Raw genomic sequence first — 12,517 nt, 5'->3', positions numbered from 1 at the left:
ATGTAAGCAATAATATTAATCCATTTTATTTTTTGCATTTGTATTCATATTTATAATCTTATAAAATACTTTTTTTATTACTTTATACCAACGTGGTATATTGACTTAATACAGATAACCATATATTATCTTACTGTTTACTTTTACTTTTCATAAGTTCATAGCAATAAACAAGTTGCCATGTTTTGGCATTTTACATGATGAAGGGTAATTTTGAACTACTTTTTCATGGTCTCTGCAAAAATGAAATCCGTTTTGGTCACTCACAGTTGTTATGTAATTCCTTAACTGCGCTATAATTAAATTTCACACGTAATCTTATATTGCAATCGATATAATCTGTCATAAAATGATTGAACACTATCGGCTGTATTGATACTTCTCGACTTGTCTAGAAGTACATAGAAGAATTACAGTCATATGATAATAATTTGAATGAGATGAATACTTTGAAAATTTAATGACCCATGAAGAACAACTGACTTGGACAGTATTTAAGAATGTGATTGACAATTTCTTGGGGAATAGAAAACACCCAGATTTCAGAAACATTGTAGAAAATATGTTGGTAGCTATGGAAAATTTAGGATGCAATATGAGCATTAAAATCCATTTCCTTCATAGCCATCTTGACTTCTTTCCTGATCATCTTGGAGATTACAGCGAAAAACACGGAGAAAGGGTTCATCAAGACATGAAAGAAATAGGAAAGTGTTATCGAGGTAGGTGGGATGAAGTGATGATGGCCAACTACTGTCGGTCTATGAAAAGAGACACTGTGGAGCTGCAACATAGAAGACAGTCTCGAAAACAGAACTTCCATATGAAGAGGAAGCGGTATTGAAAAATGAAGTGTCTGCATGAGGCTTGGAAAGAGTTGAACCTAAATTGTGAATATGGACAAGATAGTGCTGTTTGATTTTGTTTATTGTATAGACATTTTCAAAGATCACCGGTACTTGATTTATATATTTAAATGTGTTAATATTGCATGAATGGAGCAATTCTTCAAATTATTATAACAATTTTTTCATATGTGATAGGCAAAATCTGACTTCAGATCCTTCAACAGAAGCCAACAATAAAATTAATGAAAATCAACATTCGATATTAAAAGCCTTGAACCAAACCTTGTGTAATTAATAATGTCGTTACACACTTACTTCTGTCTGGGAGTTAAATATATCTGATGCTTCAAAATTGTTGAATGGTTTGCATTGCTTCTTGATATGATTAACAAAAACCTTTATTTATTATTGCTCGTCTGACAAAGCAGAGTTGAATTCTGTTTTGTATGTCAGGACACCTATAACGCAGAATTTATCATCCTGCTAAGGTTCAAACTAGTACAGAAATTTTATATCATTGTCATCGTCGTCATCATGTCTGAGCATAGTTCCAGATCAGCAGGCAAATGCTCCTACCATCTGAGCTATGCTAGTAGCTCTCATTTCATTAGAAAAACTAAAACTAATCCAAAATAATATTTCACTACCACTTTTTTTTTTATTTTTAGATTTTTATGCCATCTACATTGAAACATACAAACTAATAGACTACGAAAATTTTATAACTGTAGATTGATTTTTAAATCATCTGTGATGAAAGAAGTAAATCACGTAACTCTTAAATAAGTTTCCTGTCTGTGAAAAAGCCAAAATATCAACATTTTTGTGCACCATACACCAAAATGTATTTAAACAAAATATATTATTCAACTGATCGAAAACTAAATACATCCTTCTTTGATCCCGCCGGAGGAGGTGATTCAATTATATACCAACATCTACTTTGATTCTTTGGAAATCCGAAAGTATATATTCTAATTCTACCAGGATTTGGTATAATTTCGCAAACTCCTTTTTCCTGTAAACTTTCAGTTTTTGGAGTTACGAAGTTTATACATAATAGTACTGATTTACTGAAGGACATATAACAACACTAAATGAGAACTCAAAATTCAGAATGGCTTCTGTCAACAGATTAACAAACTACAAACAAAATACAATTTAGTATCTATTAACGAAATAGAACATCTCCCACATTCCATTTACCCACTTGTACAACCTGAAATTAAATGTGAAACTGAACTGTTAGAAATTACTTTATCAGTAATTTTGAAACAATTTGCTCTTATAATCATTCGTACACAATACCCTAGAAGAGACTTATTTCATATTTAAACTGACAAATCCCTTTTAGATTGAAATAAAACTGCAGCAGCAGGAATCCATAACAGCATTTGTTATCTTCGATATATCACTTGGATTATTAGGGAAAACACGGGAATTTTACTGGAAGCAAGTAAAGAGATAGGTTTGGAAGTAAATCCCGAAAAGACAAAGTATATGATTATGACTCGTGACGAGAATATTGTACGAAATGGAAATATAAAAATTGGAAATTTATCTTTTGGAGAGGTGGAGAAGTTTAAATATCTGGGAGCAACAGTAACAAATATAAATGATACTTGGAAGGAAATTAAACACAGAATAAATATGGGAAATGCCTGTTATTATTTGGTCGAGAAACTTTTATCATCCAGTCTGCTGTCGAAAAATCTGAAAGTTAGAATTTATAGAACAGTTATATTACTGGTTGTTCTGTATTGTTGTGAAACTTGGACTCTCACTTTGAGAGAGGAAAAGAGACTACGGGTGTTTGAGAATAAGGTTCTTAGGAAAATATTTGTGGCTAAGAGGGATGAAGTTACAGGAGAATGGAGAAAGTTACACAACACAACTGCACGCATTGTATTCTTCACCTGACATAATTAGGAACATTAAATCCAGACGTTTGAGATGGGCAGGGCATGTAGCACGTATGGGTGAATCCAGAAATGCATATAGAGTGTTAATTGGGAGGCCAGAGGGAAAAAGACCTTTAGGGAGGCCGAGACGTAGATGGGAAGATAATATTAAAATGGATTGGAGGGAGGTGGGATATGATGATAAAGAATGGATTAATTTTGCTCAGGATAGGGACCAATGGCTGGCTTATGTGAGGGCGGCAATGAACCTCCGGGTTCCTTAAAAGCAAGTAAGTAAGTAAGTATATCAGTTGGATTACTATCAATACATTATGTTGGAGAATTAGAAACAATTAATACAGCTGTTAAACAACTTTTTAGACACATCAACAAATTTAAGAAAGTTGTCATCCTCCGTAACTCCAAGTTGGCACTCCAACTTCTCACAGCAAGTCAGTCGAACAATGACAAGATGACTGGAATCCATTCTGCTGTGAAAATACTCCAGGCACTACAAAGAAAAATATTTCAGTGGATCCCTTTACATTGTGGCGTTGTTGAAAATGAAGTGCTGACTTCTTAGCAAAAAATCCGAAAGAACAAGTATTGTACAAAGCAGTAAAAACAGAATATAACTGCACACCTAAAAAAATTAGGATAAAAAACAATGTAACTGCACACCTAAAAAAATCTGAGTAAAAAAACAAAGTTCGAGAACATCTTAAAGAGGAATTAATAGTGATCAGCAGAGATAAGCTTTGGAATACATTTTTAACACACAGATCTCTAATTCCTGATTCACTAAGAAGCGGTGTGGTAGCTCTTTTCAGTCTCTATGCTGATTATTCTGCATGGATTTTGTTGTTTTGAAATAAATTAACGTTTCTGAATCACAATTTCACACTAATTGCAAAAATGGATTCCGTTTTCGTGTACGAAGTCAGAATTTTTTACAATTCAAAATTTTATGTTTTCAATTTTTTTCGTAATATAGTAATATTACAGTGTGCTTGTCGTTTGTTAGAAAGGCACAACAGCTTATAATTTAAACTTTATTACTTAAAATGTGAAATATATTTTATTATGTGTATATTTGATATTTATTAAAATCTACTAACTATATTCGCCCTTGGAGATGTACAAAATTGTATCCTTCCCCTTAAAATGAACCTTGAGGCTAAGACATCCGTTGTTTATTCTTGGAGATTTTTATCTATCTGCACCCAACCTTATCTATAAACAGGAAGTTGAAATGTTTAGTGTCTCAGGACATAAAAAATTATGAAGGAAATATTTACTCTTAGAGATTGCTATTAAAACTAATAATGAATTAGAGAAATGACAGAGTATCCCCATATTTATTTATGGAAGTGCAATCCAGCTTATGAGGCTACAGATTTCCTTACTGAGGTAATAAACCTATCCCCTTTTAAAAGTTGTTTTAAAATAGAAGTTCAGTTTTGTGTTGTTGGTTGTCATGTAAAGGTGATGTGTGAGTTCTCTTTTTCTGCGAGAGTACAACATAATAGTGTTGTTTCATAGAAATGTCGAAACGTGGTTGTATAAAATGATCCAAATTTATTTTACTATGTAGGCCTTATATGTTAGTAAAACAGAGACAGAATATAAGAGCTTTTGTAAAGAATACTTACTTTCAATATTTTGGCATTCAGTTAGGAGACCAGAACAAATCCTGGTGCCCTCATAAAGTGTGTCGTAGTTGTTTGGAAAAATAGAAAAAGGAAGTCATTGCTCTTTGATATCCCTATGATTTGGAAGGAACCTACAAATCATGGAGACGATTGTTATTTTTGCACAGTTTTGCACAGGATATACTGCTAAAACGAGAAAGATGTTCTATATCCTAACAATCCCTCAGCCATTCGGCCCGTACCTCATGGTCCTGATATTGTCGTTCTAGTACCCTCTGAATCAGATACATTGCTATCTGCATCCAGTAGCACTGAAACTGAATCTCCAGTGGATCATACTTATGAACCAGACAATTCTGGTGATGATAAATATTTTAATCAGAGTGAACTTAATGATTTAGTGAGGGATTTAAATTTGCCTAAAGAATCAGCAGAACTATTAGGTTCTAGATTAAAGGAAAAAAAAGTATTGGCTGAGGGTACATATTTTTCATGGTACAGGCATCATGAGAAGGAACTTGTCCTTTTTTTTTTATTTTTATTTTTTTCTTTCTGAAGAAGAAAATTTTGTGTTGCCAAGACATCCTTGCCATCTTAAAATTTTATAACATAAACTGTAATTCCAAAGAGTGGAGGTTCTTCATAGATTCTTTTCAGAAAAGTCTTAAAGGTGTTTTACTTCATAATGGATATATTTATCCTTCCATTTCTGTGGCCCACTCTTTTGTTTTAAAGGAGACATATGAAAATGTAAAGTTTTTGTTATAAAAACTGCAGTATGGAAACTATCTATGGTCTATCTGTTGAGATTTCAAGATTATTGGACTACTGCTTGGTCAGCAGGCTGGTTTCACAAAATATCCTTGTTTCTTATGTGATTGAGATAGCAGAGCTAGATCAGAACATTGGGAAAGGGAACAGTGGCCATGTAGGACTAATTTAACACTGGGCGAAAAAAATATAAAAAGTGAGCCTCTTATTGATCCCTCAAAAGTATTGTTGCTACCTCTCCATGTGAAATTAGTTTTAATGAAACAGTTTGTGAAAACCGTAGATAAGGACAGTAAATACTTTAAATAACTTTGTGTTACATTTCCTTCATTAACCTATGAAAAAATTAAAACTGGTGTATTCGTTGGCCCACAAATTCGAAAATTGATGGTGGAAGTCAGTCCGAGAATACTATGAATCGAAATGTAAAGGATGCCTGGAATGCTTTCAGAAATGTTGTTTTTAATTTCCTTGGAAATAAAAAAGACCCAAATTATGTTAACATAGTGAAAGTGATGCTACAAAGTTTCAAACAGATTGGCTGCAGCATGAGTGTCAAAGTACATTTCCTTCATTCCCATCTAAATTATTTCCCTGCTAATTTAGGAGATTTTAGTGAGGAACAAGGTGAAAGATTTCACCACGATATCGAAAATATGGAAGTGAGGTATCAAGGGAAGTGGAGTGTTAACATGATGGCGGACTATTGCTGGATGTTAAAAAGGAACTGCTCAGAACAAATTGTAAGGAGGTCGAAGAGGAGAAAATTTGAAGTGCAATATTTAGGTAAGGTTATGAATGTGCTTATAATTATTAATTAATATTAATTAATCATTAATTAGTGGCAAATAGCAAATTGTGACGTAGTTTTTCTCACAAAACTCTTGTTGAAAATAATTTTTATGATGTTTCACAAAGCTATAATTTCATTTCTAGTTATTCATGAATTGTCTGAAAACCTGACGCGATGGGGGAAAATGGAGATCATTTTCGAATTCAGCACAAAAAATCCGTTTAGAATCGCTTATCAGATTGAAAACAACAGAAAATAAGTTCTGAAATGCAGAATGGTGATTATGATTGTTTGGCCTCCCCTCCCATCTCTATAGAATAAATATTTATCTATTGTCACGATGCCGATTGTATACTAAGCTGGAATGCATCATGGACAAAGAATACATTCTAATCTGCTCATCAATCAGCAAAATAAATGCTTGTCTATCATCGTAATTAGAGACCAGATTTTAAAGGGAATCCCTTTTCTTTTATTTCAACACGAAACGTGAAATAATTAATTACGATGTTCAAAACTATCTTCCACCGACAAAAATTATGTGGTTTTGACTTCCCTCCCCCCCCCCGTTTTAGTCCATATTCTCTTTTTCTCCCCTTTTTAAAAACATCTCTTATTTTGATCGTTTTTTGACAGAATATCGCTAACATTTAGGTAATTTTTCTATATTTTTTTTCTGATAGGCCTATAACTTCCTGAGCAAACGAAAATAAATATCGTTCTTCTTCTGATTCCAGACATTGGAAAACTAATAAAGTGTGCTGATTTAGAGTTCAGGATAAAAAGAAAATTTTCACCTCTGGTTTCAGTTGATGTTGAGCGGTCATTTTCTGTTTATAAAGACATTCTGCATTCAAAGAGGGAGAATCATATTGAAATTGAAACATATTGAAATGTTGTTGTTATCATCTAATGCCGGGCTTTGGCAACGAAGCCATTAGCGTTCCTGCTCTCCAATATTTCTCTGTGGTGGATCCATCACAAATGTGATGAATGTGGTCAAATACAATACTTTCCTTATGTTGTAAAGCGATAAATATAAGCTTGTGTGTGCTATGCGTTTCCATGAATGTGCTGAAGTGTGTTTTCAATTAAAATAGTACCCTTTTGAAGGAATAATATAGTCCTTTTTGAAGTCCTTTTTTGATTATATCAAATACAACACTTTCCTTATGTTGTGAAGAGATAAATGTAAGATTGTGTATGCCATGTATATCCATGAATGTGCTGAAGTGTTTTTTGGGGAGCAATATAGTCTTTTTTCAAGTCCTTTTTTTTTTTTTTTTTTTTTTGCTATAATTTTTCCTTTTTTTTTTTTTTCTGTCTTTTTTGGTGAAAAATTTTCCCTTTAAAATCCTGTCTCTAGTCATAACTAACAAAATACTATTACTTACAAATGGCTTTTAAGGAACCTGAAGGTTCATTACCGCCCTCACATAAGCCTGCCATCAGTCTCTATCCTGTGCAAGATTAATCCACTCTCTATTATTATATCCCACCTCCCTCAAATCCATTTTAATATTATCCTCCCATCTACGTCTCGGCCTCCCCAAAGGTCTTTTTCCCTCCGGTCTCGAAACTAACACTCTATATGCATTTCTGGATTCGCCCATGAATGCTACATGGCCTGCCCATCTCAAATGTGAGGTGAAGAATACAGTGCGTGCAGTTCTGCGTTGTGTAACTTTCTCCATTCTCCTGTAACGTCATTCCTCTTAGCCCCAAATATTTTCCTAAGAATCTTATTCTCAAACACCCTTAATCTCTGTTCCTCTCTCAAAGTGAGAGTCCAAGTTTCACAACCATACAGAACAACCGGTAATATTACTGTTTTATAAATTCTAACTTTCAGATTTTTTGACAGCAGACTAGATGACAAAAGCTTCCTAATAATGGCGGGCATTTCCCATATTTATTCTGCGTTTAATTTCCTCCTGATTGTCATTTATATTTGTTATTGTTGCTCCAAAATATTTGAATTTTTCCACCTCTTCAAAGCATAAATTTCCAATTTTTATATTTCCATTTCGTACAATATTCTCGTCACGAGACATAATCATATACTGGTACTTTGTCTTTTCGGGATTTACTTCCGAACCCATTTCTTTACTTGCTTCAAGTAAAATTCCCGTATTTTCCCTAATCGTTTGTGGATTTTCTCCTAACATATTCACGTCATCCGCATAGACAAGAAGCTGATGTAACCCGTTCAATTCTAAACCCTGTATGTTATCCTGAACTTTCCTAATGGCATATTCTAGAGCAAAGTTAAAAAGTAAAGGTGATAGTGCATCTCCTTGCTTTAGCCCACAGTGAATTGGAAAAGCATCAGATAGAAACTGGCCTATACGGACTCTGCTGTAAGTTTCATTGAGACACATTTTAATTAATCAAACTAGTTTCTTGGGAATACCAAATTGAATAAGAATATCATATAATATTTCTCTCTTAATTGAACTAAAAAAAACTACTGTCTTCATAAAATGCAATTGTATAACATATATTGTCATCACATATTTCATTTTATTTTAACTTTTGATTTCAACATGCGGATTCTCAAAAAATAGAGGAAATGCAATTTCGATGAGCATTAGGCTAGATCATATATACCCAGATTGCTCGGCCTTATAGGCTTTATCGGTAATAACTTTTGTCAGGTTTACTATGTTGCCATCTAGTTGTTACATAAGGAGTCACGTCATAACTCCCATTTGAATTGCATTAGCGACTGTACTGCCATCTTGTGTTCGTTTACAGTGGACGGGTGGCGATCCTAGCAGTTGTTCTCTTCAAAGTGCTACTATTTTAACATAGGGATGAGCAATCTGTTACATGTGTGATCTGGGGCATTAGCAAACAGAATGGCATTAGTTGTACACGTTGTTGTTGTTCTTCTTCTTTTTTCTCTTGTTATTTAACCTTCTTTCCACCTATGTACAACTCAGTGTGACGTAAGGGTAGGTGTCTTCAGACAAACACTGGACTCTCTCACATTGCTGGCCTTTCTGACTGTGCGGTCAGCTCATACAGGCCCACTGTGAAGATATCACAGGAACACGTACAGTTACAAATTTCTTGTGTTGGTGCCTCTGCCTGTAGAAAAATTGCCATGTAGCAGTAAAACTAAGATTTGTTCTCTCTCTATGTAGTTTATGTATCTTTAATTTAACTTTAAAAACTATTGCTCATGCAATTCTTGAATAATTTTGTGTACTTATGTTGACAGGCTTGCAGAGCCGGTGTGGCAGTGTGTTCTCATTATTGGCAGCAGCTGCGTGTCCTGACAGCAGTGGTGACAGAGGTGACTCACCTGGCAGGCGACGTCTGGGGAGACCTCGCAGTATGCTGAAGTTGCTACAGAGACAACACAAACTCCACACATCTCATGCTCTCAGTATGGATGTTCTGCTGGGTCGTGGACTAGAACTTGGAAGTCACAGCCCAGATTGTTGGGCTCATGTTTTCAGGTGAGTTAAAGTCATAGTGATTTCTATTTCTCTGATTTACTTCTTGTTAGGTATAGTTGTGGTTCGATCAGTCAAATGTTATCTTTTCACTTTATCTCGTCAGTTCACAATTAGTCTGTTGTGGTTAATAGAGTTGTTAATGAAGACTTTTCTACTACTACAAGTCTCTTGTGCTTACAACCATAGAAGAACTTGCATCTAAGTTCACATTAAGCACTACATTTCTCTATGCGTATTCTGAAGAAATCTAACCGAAGGTCAAAAGAATTAGCGTACAAAACCCTTGTTCGTCCAATTATGGAATATGGAGCAGTAGGTTGGGATCCATACAGACAAAACCAAATCGATTCAATAGAAAAGGTTCAACACAAGGCAGCAAAATATGTCAAAATGGGGAACGGACATGGTGAAGAGATAGTAAAAGACTTAGGGTGGGAATTTCTCAAATCAAGGCGACGAAAAACCAGACTCACCGCATTGTTTAAGGCACAAATGGGACACAAAGCATGGACTGACATCAATGCTAGATTAGCAACACCATCATACTTAGGCAGGGCTGATCATATTAGGAAGTTTAAATGCAGAGAACAAAGAACGGACGTGGCAAAATTTTCCTTTGTTAACTGCACAATAGTAGACTGGAACAGCTTACCTGCGGCAATCTTTCAGGATGGTCCTCTCAAAATCAATACATTTAAGGAAAGGTTGAAAAGATTAGACTGAAAATTTAATTGTTGGTGCAGTGTAATTATGTAAGTTTTGTCATGTAATTAATTAAGTTGATATGTAATTAATTAAGATGATATGTAATTAAGTTGATATGTAATTAATTAAGGTGATATGTAATTACTTAAATTGGTAATAGTTGGGTGAAATGGAAGTACTTATAAGTTAGGTTTACTTTTGCTTATTGTAGGCTGTAGGCATTATTATAGGATAGTTTTTATTTATTGCATCTCTTTATTTATAGTTAGAAATAAAATTATGTTTATTTTATTTTATTTTATATTTTTTATCGCTGTAATTATTGTATTATTGTAATGGTATTATTGTATATTATATATCACTGCCACCGGGTGTATACCTAATTGTAGTGTTAATAAATATATACATACATTATTCTTTTTTTCATCATATCGTCTTCCTCCTCCTCCTCCTCCATCACTGGATTAGATGAATTATCTTTCCTTCATTCATAGCAGATGTGGTTAATTGAGTTTACAACTAAATAATTGAGTCTTTACCAGCTAGTTTCGCCATATTTCATACCCATTTTCAGTTTGTGTACCTCGTAGTGCCGTTACATATAAAAATTTTTAGACCAGTGAGATTTTTTATTTTATGTGTAGAAGTATAAGAAAGACAATTTATAAATTTATAAATACTTCGAAATTTTATCACTAAGGAAGCAGTGAAAATAACATTTTTAGCTTTGGTACAATCATTAATACAATATGGTATAATAAATTTGGGTGGAGTAGCATCATATATACTTAATCCATTAATTTGATTACACAGAAGATTAATAAAAATTTGTCTAATCAAAAATATGGATTACCTAACAAATTTAATTTATACAGATTTTAAAGTATTAACTATTGAAGAAATTTATAAATATAGTTTACTAACTTACTACCACAGAAATCAAATAAAACATAAATCTAATCGACATGAATATCGTACTCGAAGACAAAAGTCTACTTTCCCATTAATTGAGCCTAAATGTCATACAAGTGCAGCTGTTAAATATGGTGCTAGTTTCGGCCCAAGACTTTATAATAAAATTACAAACCGTTTTCCAAATTTGAAATACTTTAAAATTGAAGCTTTTAAAAAAGAAATTTATAAAATTATTCATGATATATAATATTAACAAATGTGTATATTTTTTTATCTTTGATTTCTGTCGACTATATTCATGTTTTTATTGAATAGGCTTCTGTCAATTTATATTAAATGTGTTTTTTCTCTCCAATAAAACTTTCCATGAAATTTTGTTCTCTTTCTGTAAATGGCCCCAGGAAAACTTACTTTTTTACGGCCTTCGTAATTGCGCTCGACTGGCCAAAATTTGTCTAAGCACTTCTTTTGACATTAAAATGATGGAAGAATAAAGATTAATTTTTTTTATCTGCCCCCATGAGAATGTTTGCTTGTAAGTACAAAGGAGAATACCATATTTACCTTCTTCATTGGTATATCCAGACAAAACCGTGCCAATTCAAAGAGAGAAGCTTGACGATATATGCAAACTAATGCATTACATACCACACGAATATCAACAATTTTACAATAATATTCTTCAGTTGCCTGTTGTGGAAAAATAAGTTCATTTATATGGTGAACTTGCGTATTAAGTACACAAAAGGTCTATGCATACATTATATCCCTAATTTGACAAATAAACTTAGTTGAACTGAAATGATTATACTACAGTTTTGATTCCTTGCAGAAACAGCACATGTCAAGCTAATATATATATATTGATTTATTTCTTTAACAATTCATTAGATTCCAATAAATTTAGTATAAAACGACACATCTATTAGGCTTCTGTCTGAAGAAGCCAGTACTATAACCAATGATGTGGTCTACCACCAGTAATACCGGCATTACTGGTTTTCATGACATGTGCTGTTTCTGCAATCCCCGATTCAAATGAAAACTGTATTACTGCGACACTTGTAATTGGCAGCATAGACACTTAACATATTTATTAACTAGCTGTACCCGTGCGCTCCGCTGCACTTCTTAGAAATAAATATAAAGTAATTATATAATTAAAATAGGACGTTTGATCCAGAGAACATTCGTTTTTGATAGAAGGATAAATCTTTAATATGTTACTTAATTTAAACTGTGTTCAAATAATTAAAATGCGATCATTTTGGTCCAGAGAGCAATCATTTGTTGCAATGACAATTCCTTTAACATGTTTCTTAATTTTTATTACATCCAACCATAGTTTAATGAAGATTGACATACCATTTAGTTTTAATGTGTAAACTTTATATTACTTGCTATATGTTTCCATTGAATTATGGTAATAACTTAATTTTAACCCTTGTTTTCTACGTCTTCAGTA

At 33.3% G+C, this 12,517-nt stretch overlaps 1 protein-coding gene across 2 annotated transcripts in view; it reads left to right on the top strand.

The window, feature by feature from the left end:
* LOC138716537 (brefeldin A-inhibited guanine nucleotide-exchange protein 3) overlaps positions 1-12,517 on the top strand; it is a 210,775-nt gene that overhangs the window by 83,283 nt on the left and 114,975 nt on the right. For both annotated transcript variants that reach the window (XM_069849694.1, XM_069849693.1), the window contains exon 17: positions 9,192-9,432. In XM_069849694.1, the coding sequence (XP_069705795.1) occupies positions 9,192-9,432 (241 nt within the window). The remainder of the gene's footprint in view (positions 1-9,191; positions 9,433-12,517) is intronic.

This window comes from Periplaneta americana, chromosome 16 (assembly GCF_040183065.1).
Source record: "Periplaneta americana isolate PAMFEO1 chromosome 16, P.americana_PAMFEO1_priV1, whole genome shotgun sequence".
In the NCBI taxonomy this organism is placed as follows: Eukaryota; Metazoa; Arthropoda; class Insecta; order Blattodea; family Blattidae; genus Periplaneta; species Periplaneta americana.
The sequence above is the reverse complement of the archived record's forward strand: the minus strand, read 5'-3'. Positions and strand labels throughout refer to the sequence as shown.